The sequence below is a fragment of the Capricornis sumatraensis genome, chromosome X (assembly GCF_032405125.1).
Source record: "Capricornis sumatraensis isolate serow.1 chromosome X, serow.2, whole genome shotgun sequence".
NCBI classification, from domain to species: domain Eukaryota; kingdom Metazoa; phylum Chordata; class Mammalia; order Artiodactyla; family Bovidae; genus Capricornis; species Capricornis sumatraensis.
The window spans coordinates 87,109,639-87,123,465 of NC_091092.1; the positions used below are offsets into that span (position 1 = coordinate 87,109,639).

General features: G+C 40.1%; 1 protein-coding gene across 1 annotated transcript in view; it reads right to left on the minus strand.

Annotated features, from left to right (window-relative positions):
- Nucleotides 1–13,827, minus strand: part of DGKK (diacylglycerol kinase kappa) — a 173,709-nt gene that overhangs the window by 46,515 nt on the left and 113,367 nt on the right. Inside the window, exons 8-12 of the mRNA XM_068963214.1 lie at nucleotides 12,565–12,667; nucleotides 7,379–7,562; nucleotides 6,563–6,671; nucleotides 5,661–5,800; nucleotides 4,657–4,738 (exon numbers count right to left, since the gene is read on the minus strand). Coding sequence (XP_068819315.1) covers nucleotides 4,657–4,738; nucleotides 5,661–5,800; nucleotides 6,563–6,671; nucleotides 7,379–7,562; nucleotides 12,565–12,667 — 618 coding nt within the window. The remainder of the gene's footprint in view (nucleotides 1–4,656; nucleotides 4,739–5,660; nucleotides 5,801–6,562; nucleotides 6,672–7,378; nucleotides 7,563–12,564; nucleotides 12,668–13,827) is intronic.

Below are 13,827 nucleotides of genomic sequence, written 5' to 3' on the forward strand. Positions count from 1 at the left end.
ATATGGGGAGGGTGGTGGGAGGGGGGTTCAGGGTTGGGAACTCATGTACACTTGTGGTGGATTCATGTCAATGTATGGCAAAACCAATACAGTATTGTAAAGTAAAAAAATAAAATTAAAATTAAAAAAAAGAACATTTTCTCATACCATGTACAAAAAATAAACTCAAAACTGATTAAAGATCTATAAACCTAGAAGAGAACATAAGCAGCATACTACTTTATATAAGTTGTAGCAATATTTTTTGTATATGTCTAAGACAAAAGAAACAAAAACAAAATTAGCAAGTGGGACCTAATTAAACTTGAAGGTTTTGGCACAGCAAAGGAAACCATTGACAAAATGAAATGACAACCTACTGAATGAAAGAAAATATTCATATATGATATGACCAGAATTAGGGGTTCATAGCCAAAAAAATAAAAAATAGAATTCAATATTAAAAAAACAAACAAAACAACCTACCAAAATGGGCAGAAGGTCTCCTAGAATAATGGAAATAAAAGCAAAAATAAACAAATGGGACCTACTTAAGCTCAGAAGCTTTTGCACAGCAAAGGAAACAATAAGCAAAATGAAAAGACAACCCACAGATTGGAAGAAAATGTTTGCAAATGATGTGACTGATAAGGGATTAGTCTCCAAAATTTTTGAACAGCTTATGACACTTAACAGTATCAAAACAAACAACCCAATCAGAAAAAGGGAAGAATAGATGTTTCTCCAAAGAAGACATACAGATGGAGATGAGGCACATGAAAAGATATTCAACATCATTAATTACTGGGGAAATGGAAATCAAAACTACAATGAGATAATATCTCACACCAGCCAGAATTGCTATCATCAAAAAATTGACAAACGATAAATGCTGGAGAGGGTGTGGAGAGAGAGGAGGTTCCTTAAGAAAAAAAGCAAACTAAAAATAGAGCTACCATCAGCTCAGTTCAGTTCAGTCTCTCAATCGCGTCTGACTCTTTGCGACCCCATGAATTGCAGCATGCCAGGCCTCCCTGTACATCACCAACTCCTGGAGTTCACTCAGACTCACGTCCATTGATTCAGTGATGTCATCCAGCCATCTCATCCTCTGTCGTCCCCTTCTCCTCCTGCCCCCAATCCCTCCCAGCATCAGAGTCTTTTCCAATGAGTCACCTCTTCGCATGAGGTGGCCAAAGTACTGGAGTTTCAGCTTTAGCATCACTCCTTCCAGAGAACACCCAGGACTGATCTTTAGAATGGACTGTTTGGAGTTCCTTGCAGTCCAAGGGACTCTCAAGAGTCTTCTCCAACACCACAGTTCAAAAGCATCAATTCTTTGGCACTCAGCTTTCTTTATAGTCCAGCTCTCACACCCATACATGACTACTGGAAAAATCATAGCCTTGACTAGACGGACCTTTGTTGGCAAAGTAATGTCTCTGCTTTTGAATATGCTGTCTAGGTTGGTCATAACTTGCCTTCCAAGGAGTATGTGTCTTTTAATTTCATGGCTGAAATCACCATCTGCAGTGATTTTGGAGCCCCCCAAAATAAAGTCTGACACTGTTTCCACTGTTTCCCCATCTATTTCCCATGAAGTGATGGGACCGGATGCCATGATCTTCGTTTTCTGAATGTTGAGCTTTAAGCCAACTTTTTCACTCTCCTCTTTCACTTTCATCAAGAGGCTTTTTAGTTCCTCTTCACTTTCTGCCATAAGGGTGGTGTCATCTGCATATCTGAAGTTATTGATACTTCTCCCGGCAATCTTGATTCCAGCTTGTGCTTCTTCCAGCTCAGCGTTTCTCATGATGTACTCTGCATATAAGTTAACACTCCTGGGCATTTATCCAGAGAAAAACATGATCCAAAAGGATACATGCACCCCAATGTTCATTGCAGCACTGTTTACCATAGCCAAGACATAGAAGCAACTTGAATGTCAATTGACAGAGGAATAGATAAAGAAGATGTGATACATATATGCAATTTTGGAATATTACCCAGCTATTAAAAATAAATAATGCCATTTGCAGCAACATGGATGGACCTAGACAGTGTCATACTGAGAGAAGTAAGTCAGACAAGAGGAGGAGAAATATCATATGACATCCCTTATATATGGAATCTAAAAAGAAATGATAGAAATGAACTTACTTAAAAAACAGAAACAGACTCACAGACTTAGAGTGTGAGTTCATGGTTGCCAGGAGGAAGGGTGGGGGGAAGAGATAGTGAGTTTGGGATGGACATGTGCACACTGGTATATTTAAAATGGATTACCAAAAAGGACCTACTGTATAGCACATAGAACTCTGCTCAGTCTTATGTGGCAGAGTTTGGAGAAGAATGGATACTTGTATATGTATGGCTGAGACCCTTTGCTGTTCTCCTGAAACTATCAAGCTATTTGGACTACACCCAGTGCAAAATAAAAAATTTAAAGTAAAATGAGCAGAAGATCTGAATAGGTGTTTTTCCAAAGAAGATATACAAATGGCCAACAGGCTCAAGAAAAAGACGCTCAAAACTGCTAATCATTAGAGAAATACGAATGAAAACCATAATGAGATACCACTTCACACCTGTCAGAATAACTATCATAAAAAAGACAATACATAGTAAACACTTGTGAGGATGCTGAGAAAAGGGAACCCAATTATACCATCAGTAGGAATATAAATTGGTACAGCCATTATGGAAAACAGTATGAAAATTCCTGAAAAAACCGATAATTGAACTACCATATGATTTATAAATTCCATTCCTAGGAATATATCTGAAGAAATGAAAACACTTATTTGAAAAGATACACGTATCTCAATATTCTTAGCAGCATTATTTACAATGACCAAAATATGGAAGCAACTTAAATATCTATCAACAGATAAATGGATAAAGAAGATTTGGGTGTGTGTGTGTGTGTGTGTACACACAAAATGGGATATAACAGTCATAGAAAGAATGAAATTCTGCTATTTTCAAAAATGTGGATGGACCTAGAGGGTATTATTCATAGTGAAATAAGTAAAAATAGAAAGGCAAATATTGTTACCACTTATATGTAGAATCTAAAATATAATACAAAAGGATTAATACTAGAAGACAGAAATAGACTCAGATATTTAGAAAAAGCTGGTGGATACAAGTGGGGAGAAGGAAGATGGGAAGAGCAAGGCAGGAATATGAGATTATGAGATACAAACTACTATCTATAAAATAAGCAATAAAGATATATTGCACAGCAAAATATAGCTATTATATTGTAATAGCTTTAAACTTTGTGTGCATGTGTGCTAAGTTGCCTCAGTCATGTCCGACTCTTTGCAATCCTAGGGACTATAGCCTGTCAGACTCCTCTACCCATGAAATTCTCCAGGCAAGAATATTGGAGTGGGTTTCCACGCTCTCCTTCAGGGGGTCTTCCCCACCCAGGGATCGAACCCAGGTCTCCTGCATTGCAGGAAGATTCTTTACCATCTGAGCCACCAGGGAAGCCCTAAATCAACTATGTGTTGAAAGTGTTAGTCACTCAGTTGTATCCAACTCTGCGACCCTGTGGACTGTAGCCTGCCAGGCTCCTCTGTCCCTGGAATTCTTCAGGCAAGAATACTGGAGTGGATTGTCATTCCCTTCTCCAGGGCATCTTCCTGACCCAGGGACGGAACCTGGGTCCCCTGCATTGCAGGCAGATTCTTTACTGTCTGAGCCACCAGGGGAGCCCTAAATCAACTAAAAAAAAAAGTTTAAACTTCCTGCCATGGTTTACCAGGTCCTTCCTGGCCTGATCCCTGATTGCCTTTCCAACCTCATGTTTGGTTACTTTCCCTATATACCCACTATGGCTAAGGTCCCTATGCCTTAGCCATTATGAATGCATTTATGTTCTGTGAATATTCCATGCTCTTTCCTTTGTAACACATACTGTTCCATCTGTCTGAAACAGGCTTCCTCTTTTCTTATTATCTGAATTAACTCCCTCTGGTCCTTGAATTGCTTCTGAAATGACCTTCTGAGTTTTCCCTGATTTTCCCCAGACTGGGTTAGGTATGTGTGTGCTAAGTCGCTTTAGTCGTGTGTGACTTTTTGCGACACTATGGACTGCAGCCCACCAGGCTCTTCTGTCCGTGGGATTCTTCAAGCAAGAATATTGGAGTGTGTTGCCATGCCCTCCTCCAGGGGATCTTCCAGACCCAGGGATCAAACCAGCATCTCTTATACCTACCTGGAATGGCAGGTGGGTTCTTTACCATTAGTACCACCTGGGAAGCCCCGGGTTAGGTACACCTGCTGGGTATTTCCATTCCCTTCTATTTCATTATATACAAACACTATTACTATTTTATTAAACTATTTTTCTACCACTGCACATAGACTATGGGCTCCATGACAGCATGAACTGTGTCAATCTTCTTTGCCAATTAGCCTATAAGAACAACTCCTAGAACAGTATTTCACACACTATAGTTAATCCATATTTTCCGATGAAATTATATCCCCAACACCTCACACAGTTTTGTTTGGTAAAGAACTGCTGATTGAAATGTCCCTAATCCTCATTGATCTCATCTTCATCAAGACCATGGATAATACAAATGGGTCACTTTGGTTTTTACCTATTATTTCAATGCATAATAAAGATGTTGGCTTGAATTACAACTAGGCAGTAGTTACCTCAAATCGGGGTACGTCCATTTCAACTTGCCCTCTTAGCAATGGGGTTTGTCTGGGAGTCTCACGGATCATCACACTCCATCTGAGATAAAGTTTAAAGACAAATATTTAGGGCTCTGTTTCATTAAAGGGTGGCATCAATGCTTCATATGTCATGAAAAAGGTCAAAATATTTATGTGGTGAGTCATGATGTGTTGTAGGGGATGCCCAAGTTATCTCAGGTCACTTGATCTCAAGGTTAGAGGACGAAGAGGGTCTTCTGCCTCATGACTTCTCAAAGCCAGTTTGATGGAAGGAATTCTACCACAGAGTTCTCAGAGAGCAGCACTTCCCAAGCAGTGATAACTGTCAAGATCACTTGAGGTGCTTTTGTAACATATACATACCAGGGCCCTACCCAAGACCTACTGAATAAGAATATTTGTGCTAGAGCCCAGCTTGGTACCTTGAAAAAGCTCCCAAGGACAGTCTTATTAGCAGCCATAAATCAAATAGTATGCCCCCTCATAAAAAATCTTTCTTCTCAGAAGATTGGAGGGCAATATTCTCTCTTTTCTAGGGCACAAATAATCCAGGCCAATTATTTATGAATCCTCTTTTTTAATTTCTTTGAGAACTGGATGAAGCTATAGAACTATAGAATAGTTTTTTTATACAATCTTAGAATAGAAAGATGGAAATTTTCCCAAGGAAAAACTATGCTTACATAGATAATTAGCTATGAGATTTGAAGGAGGTTCGAAGAACCCTTGAAATTTACTGATGGGGGTTCCTGCTCTAGGATCTTTTAAGTTTGAAGAGGGGCTTCAGTGATGTTTAAAGGATACATAGTAGATTATTTTTTCTTAATAAACAAGATCCCCCAAATTTCCCTGCACTGGAGCCAGAAAAGCAATGAGGCTCTGTGAAGGAGTTTAGAACATCCCTGATTGAGATAATGTAACTGAGAGTAACTGGCAAGGGACTGGAAGAGCCACAATGAACTGATCTTTCAGCCACTCACCTGTCTAGAATCCTCACACCAGCTTGCTCTACTCTGTTGAGGATGTTCAGAGGTGACTTGTTTTTGTTCCAGAATGCACCCCAGCCGAGGACACGGGCCAGGTCATTACCAGTTCCAAGAGGGATGACTGCCAGCTGACACTGCAAGAACAATACCAGGCAACCTTTTCAGACAATCCTACCAAGATCCACCCATAAAAAGACCCAGAGGGTCCTTTTTGGGAAAGAATATTGTCTCAAAGTCAGTGGCAATAAAGGACTTGTGATTTTAGGAAGTGTATAGGAAGATGTTTGAAACTGAGTGAAATTTTCCCTAAGTAGTTGGGTCCCACTCTTGGCAATACAGAACCTACTCAATAAGCAGAAAAGTTGCTGGAATATGCCAACATTTGTAGTTATGCTTCTAAAAGAGAAACATAGCCACAGATTTTTATCTAGGCTGGTCCAAGGAGATGAGGGGCCTCAAGGAGACAAAGTTACTGCAGTCAGAGGAGTAGGGGGCTGCTTAGGGAGAGCACGGTGAGGTAGAGGTAGAGGAACATTCTGCTACACTTGAGACTCAGTGAAGAAGATAAGTGGCCTCAGGAAGGGTAGGGAATAGGTGTTGAATGCTCCCTGATGCCACTTCTTTTTTGCTTGCCCTCCTCCCCTTCAAATCTTCATCTTGGGGCTGGGGGAATAGAGCATTGCTCATTTTTTCAGCTAATTTCCTCTTTTCTCCTTCCTATTGATAGACCCCAAAATGGTATAGGTTTAGATTGGGAATCTATCAGTCAGGTTGACTGGGAAACCAGTAGGAAACACACATTTTATAGACAAAGAGAGTAAAGACGGGGATGTCATAGGATAAGCAGCTCCATACTCTCTCTAGCAATGGTTAAACTAAATCACCTAGGGACTCACCTGTTCATGTAATCCAAAGGCATCAATCAGAGATAAGACCCAGCTCACACTGCCATCTCCACCACAAACCACCACGCGAAAGCGAGCAAAGTTCTTGAACATGCAGAGCCTGGAAAGAAGAAGGGAAAGGGCAGTCATTTCATGAACTGACAAGTTTTAAAACTCTTTCCTACAATGTGCCAGGAGCTAAGGACTGCTCCTTCTGCACTCTGCTATTAGGCTACCTGCCTCTTTTTCCTTAACCTCTATCTCTCTGTGTACTTAAGATTATAGGAAATGCTCCCACAGGCCTTGCCTTGACCCACACTTTTATTGGCTCAACCTTGTTCTGTAAGTTACTAGTGGCCTAGCCAAATCTACTTGCTGAGGCCTAGGAAGAATGCCTTGCACAGTTGCCAGTGGGTTCACAGAAACCAGGGCTGAACAGCCAGATGGTCTCTAAATAATACAGCTCTCTAGTAGAGATATATCTACTGGGCCCCAGGAAAAAGAGTGAATGACAGGAAACGTGTGTAGTAATATCAGTTTGCCTCCTCCTCTGAAGGCAGGAGACACAGTTTTACCTTTTCCAACTGGAAAAGATGAAGCAAATCTGAGAGCAAGACATAGGCTTGAAAGGAATTCTGGAGATGGCTAAAAGTCTGCTAGCCAACCAACTCAAGATGTTCTGGTGCTGTGTTTGTGTCCTGTCTTGAGAAAATAGATCTTTCTTGTGCAGGTACTAGAACTAATTCCAGGAAGCATATCCTACTCTAGAATGTGCAGGGAGGGGAATCATTTCTATATGCCCAACTACATCCCTTACCCCATGCTTACCCGGCTTCAGGTCCACCCTTCGACAGGTCAAACACTTGAGATGGGTTAAGGTACTGCTTGAATTTCCGGAGGAAGACGATCCCTTGATGATCGCCGCTTTTGGAGTTGATGAAGATGAGAAGGGGGCATGAACAGGCTGAAGACCAATCAAGATGCCAAAAGTCTGGAGATACTACTAATTGGCCTAATAGTGCACACAACAGAAAGAAAAGAAAGAAAGAAAAAAAAAGAAAAGGGCCATTGAGATGACTTAACATCAAAATTTGCAGACTTTTAAAAACAGCTTTATTGAGGTATAACATATACAAAGAACTGCATATATTTAATGTGTACAATTTAGTGAGCTTAGACATATGCAAATACTCATGATACCATCACCACCATCAAGAAAACAGGCATCTAATACCTCCCACAGCTTCCTTGTGCCTCTGAGACTGAAGAACAGAAGGGAAGTCAGATGCAACCCAAAGGGGCTTTCATTTAAAAAAAAAAAAAAAAACAGCTTATCTTTGCCCAGCTGTTGCCAGGTAGCCAATATTTCTTAAGCAACTACTACATACCAATCATCATGCTAGATACTTCTATGATTCTAGACCTTGCCCTCAAGCTGGGGAAACAGACATACAAAAAAGTGTATGGTAACACAAAGAATAAAAAATTGGTACCACAACAAAAGGTCAATAAAATGCCAAGGGGAAACTAAGGAAAGAGAAGACTGAGAGCTTAGGAGAAGGATCAGCACACCTAATGAGTACTAGCTCAGTGAGTGATAGCTCAGTTGCTACACTGAGAAGATATAATGTCAGGAGAGATAGGTAGGAAAGGCTGCCTTTCAGCCAAGAACTAATAACAGAAGATATCAATGTGGGGTGAAGCAGGGCACTTTAATTGCTCCTCTAAGGCTCTGGTAGAGCAATCTAAGTTATCATATCAACTTTCAGGGGAAACAAGACTATAGGGAAATTGTCTGGACAAGACAGAAGCTTTTAATAATCCCCAATAGTAAAATTCCCCATAGAGAAGTGGAGTTATAGCAGTCTAAATTGCCAAAGCCTGCCAGCTCATGCTGAGTCGTAGAGTCTGTTGGCAGGGAGACAGGCAGTGAGCAATGGCCTCATAGGAGATGCTAGACAAATTATGAGCCCCCAAACCTCTGAGCTCATGGCTTTGCAGGGATTCCCCAGCAAAAATAAGTGCAAAGAGGAAAAAGGATATGGGTTGCTCCTGAATGGTGTGGGCTAGGGGGAGAGAGGCAGGTTGAAATGTCCCATTTGTTGTAGCCTGGATAAAAAGGAGCCTGAAGGAAGAATATTGACTTGAACAGATTTCATGGCTATTTTACCTGGAAAAATCTAAAGCAAGCTTCCTCTATGGGCTAGGTTCTACTCACTGGCCAGTGGAACTTGAAGGCATCCTGAACCAGTTAGGCTGTCATGCACCAAATTTTCAGAGCTTGCCAGGACTTATAACTACATGAGGAGTCTGCTATGTCCCTTCAGTAGCATAGTCTGGAAGGAGTTATCCTCCTTGAACACGTTATCCTTTTTTTTAACACTTTTTTTTAATGAAAAATATGTTAAAATAGTGGTAGTTAAGACACTCATTCATTCAACATATATGTATTGAGGGCATTCTTTGTGCTTGTCCTTGTTATGTTCTGATATATAATGATAGACAAGATAGAAACAATCTTTGCTCTTGTGGAACTTATATTCTAATATAAGGATACAGACTGTAAGAAATAAATACAGAAATAATGTGATATGAAGAAAAATAGAGCACGAAAAGGGGATGGAGACTGGAGGGGATGTTATTTTAGACAAGATGGTCAGGAATGGCTCCTCTGGGGAGATGACATTTGAGATGAGATTTGAATGAAGGTAGTAAGTAAAGCAGATATCTGGGGGAATAGTTTTTTAGGGGTCAGGAGGAAGATTAAGAAGCTACCCAGATGGCCTAGGATGTCTAGGGACAGTGAAGAGAAGAGCATGGCTACTGTGGAGTAAAGGAGAGAGGTGACAGGGACCAGATAAAATGACAATAAGGTGTTAAATGAATCCTGTGAACAAGGTGACAAGATTACTACATGGATAGTAATGTGGGCTAGAATATAGCAATGTTAAGAAGATTCATAACCAAGTAAATAATCATGTCCACAAGGTTGCTTTTGAATAGGCTAATGTTAATTGTAAGGGAATGTCCTGCATTATTCAGCAATTTTAACTAATTAAAATAAAAATATAGAAGGGCAACTTGTCAACTTTGAAGTACCTACAGTTGGAGGGAGAGCCACTGGATGACAGAATCAAGATTGACAAATGACCTTAACAAGCAGTTGGGTCAAAGTCAACAAGCTGAAAAGGGGATAAATATGAAGCTTGGCCTTTAGGCCCAAGGGCATAAATTGCAGCAGAACAGGACAATAGGAACTTGGCTTGGCAGCATCAAAGTGCGAAAAGGGCTTAGGGGATTTACTTGACTTTAAGCTCCAGATGAGTCAACAGTCTGAAAGAGCCTTTCAAAACAGAGCTCATGCTTCTTTGAGCTACATTAATATAATCACAGTGCCCCAAACCAAGGAGCCAACAGTCACTCTCAAACTTGTTCAGTTCATACACAAAAGGATGTTAAGGTTGGCTTCCTGTTCCCCTTCCTGTATTTTAAAATCCTCTTTTACAAATGTTAACTCCTCATTTAACCCTCATAAGGCATCCGAGCAGGAAACAAATGGTACATAAGGCAAAGAGAGGTTAAGTAACTGGCCCAAAGTCACACAGTTAGTACATGATGGAGTATGCTCCCAAGACTAGTAGTATCAGCATCATCTGGGGATGTGTTAGAAATGAAAATTCTTGTGCCCTACTCAGCTCTACTGAATCAAAAGCTGTGGGGCAGGGGCTGGGGCCTAGAAATCTGTGTTTTAACAAGCCTTCCAGATGATTCTGATGCATTCTTAGATTTGACAAATACTGCATATGAATTTTGCCCCCATATGAATCAGGGATTCTGTCTTAGTCATATCCTATTCTCTACATTGTTCATCACTGAGCCTTACATATACTTGGCATTCAGTAAATGTATTAATTCATGCAACAAACCTTGACTGTGCATATGCCATGTATCCAGGTTTAAGTGCTAGTGGTACAAGAGCTCCCAGTCTGGAGTAGAAGACATTCATGTGATGATCTATAATATAGTGTGGTAAGTGCTCTGAGATATGTGTTCTGGGTTCACAGCAAAGGAAGTGATTTATTTGTCAAGAGAAATGGGGAGGGGCAATTACAGAAACCTTTAAACAGAAGATAAGAATTAACTTTGTTCTCACCCTCTAGGATGAGAGAAGAAATTTACCAAGCAGATTGGGTAGGAAAAAGGGGAAATTAGAAGACATTCTCAGAAATTAAGAGTTTGTTGACTAAATAAATAATGAATGAATAGATGAGTGCTACTCAGCAATGGCACATATTTCCTCAGATGCCTCCACTCTGGGATGTTAGAGAAGGGATTCCCTAGCTTGGCCAGAGGGGTTGGCCCAGATCATTTTTAATGATTTTATCATCTCCAAGTTGGGTGGGACTTCCCAACGGGAGACCTATCCTTAATCCAAGAAGCCAGAAAAAGTCAAGAAGATACAGAGGTTTTAAAAGCTACTCCTAATAAACTAAGTAATACATGCTAGAATGACGGGTTCTCAAGAGTGACATTCAGTTGGATCAAGACTGCAGATGACGAAGATGAAAGGCTAACTCATGGGACATTAACGTGAGTCACTACACCAAAAGAATGGCTTAGCATAGGTGCTTCTAAAATAATGACATTGGTAGAAAGCAAAAGGAAGCAGCAATACTATTAGCTGACCATCTATAACAGGAATAAGAAATTATATAGGATGGGAAAAAACAAACTAAAAAACTCTAACTTCCACCAGGCCAGGAAACATAGAACTCATTGGGCCAGTTACAAAGAAGAGGTGGCAGCCCCTTAACACTTATTTGGGAGTGATTTATTAGATGCTGAAGTGGCTATCCTTCAGACTCCCCAAAGACATCTTCCCCAGGTTCCTGTAGTGGTGAGCAAAGTCTCACCACTTCACATTCAGGACTTCATTGACTTTCACTAGGAGTCTGAGTACACTTGGCTGACTAGTTTGTTACTTTTCCTGTTTTATCAACTCCATCTTTCCCGTAGTCTCTTTTTTCTCCTAGCCAGTCAAGTATCCCTTATGTACCAAGGCATCAGTCTCATGACGTCTCTAGTCACCTATCTTGTAGGTGAAACTATGTGGATAAATATTTGAATAGATCTGAGATTATTATATATATGCATCCCTGAGTGAGGGATATGTGCCTGAGCATGTCATCATGGGGACATATGAGTATGTTTGCCTGCAGAAAACTGTGTGAGTGGCTTAGTCCATGTACCAATGTCTGTCTGTATCTGTGTTGGGATTAGGAAAGAAACTGGAAAATACTAGAGCAGCTCACATACATGTATGTGCACATATGCTGTGTCTAGTTCTAAAACTGTTGTAATGATTACAGGAATCCTTCCTCCTTTTGTTGTCTAAGGAAACTATATACTCTTCTTTCTTTTCCTTTCTCTGCTCCCAGCTAATGCTGGGTTTTACTTGGCAATGAAGTAGGCAGCAAGAAAACAAAATTATTTCATGGATTATCTAGTGTCTGGAAATCAAGAAAAAGCTGAAATGAATTCTGATCATTTGGTAACAATTGTGACAGAGGCTACAAAGAACATCCCCACATACAGATACATCTACATTCACCATCCCAAAGGTCTAAAAATCATGAGCTGTCTTTACACATAGGGGCTTTCCTGGTGGCTCAGCGGTAAAGAATCCGCCTGCAATGCACAAGACACAGGAGACGCAGGTCTGATTCCTGGGTCAGGAAGATCCTCTGGAGAAGGAAATGGCAACCCACTCCAGTATTTGTGCTGGGAAAATCCCATGAACAGAGGAGCCCGGTGGGCTATGGTCCATGGGGTTGCAAAGAGTAGGACACACTGAGCAGCTGAGCACACAGGTATGCTCTACACATTTGCACACTTGTACTTTCAGAAATGCTTGACTAGTTGACCAGAATAATTTAATTGCAGTCATTTCCCCCAGGCTTTGCACCCTCCTTCCCTCCACAATGTATTTCTGAGATTAACATTTAGCTACTCACCATCACCTTTGGGGTCGCTCAGGGCAGTGGGAGGAATGACTGATGATCGATGACTTCCAAACCAGCATTCCTTGGAAAACCGTCTCCTGCAGTCATCATGCACCTGGAACGACAGGAGAAGAAAGAAAGAAAGAAAAAAAAAACATGAGTGGGGTGAGAAAAGGATAACATAGAGCATCATTTTGTCTCAGTTCCAAAATTTAAGTGCTTAGTACTCAAAACTCCCTTTTTGAGATTTGGTGCCATACACATACTCCTGACTCAACGTCTTTCTCCATTTTGAGTCTGCATCATCCCTGAATGTGGTCTCTGAACCCTGTTCCTTTCAAAGGTGCCTTTCAGAAGATACTATTATAGGCACTGAGTATATGCCAGTCCTAGGGTACAATTTTAGTGGCCTACAGAATGGGGAGTTTACTTGCAGTATAAGAGTGCTAATCCTGATAATATGTTATTATACTTCAAACCTTACAACAGTCATGTGTGTTAGGGAAGACATTATTAAATTTGTTTTAGAAATAAGAAAACCAAAGCTCAGAGAGGAAAAAGATTTTGCTCAAGGTCAAACCTTGAAGTAAAAAACCTAAGACTCGGCCACCTTCCCTACTAATGGCATACTTCCCAGATTTCTGATATCTTCAAGCATCACTTCCTGAAAAATTACACAGTTACTAGATGACATGAACCTGGCCTAATTAGGCAAAATTAATTTAAAAAGATCCAGAGGACAACCAGAGTTGTCTTATTTTTAAATGACAATATAATTGAAATAAACATTACATTAATTTCAGGTATACAACCTAACAACCTGATATCTGTATACACTGTGAAATTGTCACCAGAGTAAGTCTAGTTAAATCAATAATTATACATGGATACATTTTTTCCTTGTGATGAAAACTTAAGATTTACTTTCCTTTAAAACTTTTATTTTATACTGGAGTATAACTGATTAACAATGTTGTGTTAGTTTTAGGTATACAGTGAAGTGATTCAGTTACACATGTACATGTATATATTCTTTTTCATGTTCTTTTCTCATTTAGATTATTATAGAATATTGATCAGAGTTCCCTGTGCTGTTCAGTATGTCACTGATGGTTACTAGATTTACTTTCTTAAGGAACCCTAACATATTACTAAAGGAATCCATCAAAACACAAGAAACCAAGAGGAGAAGACAAGAACAGAGAACTACAAAAACAACCAGAAAACGATGAACAAAATAGCAGTAAGTAAATACCTATCAATAATCACTTTAAA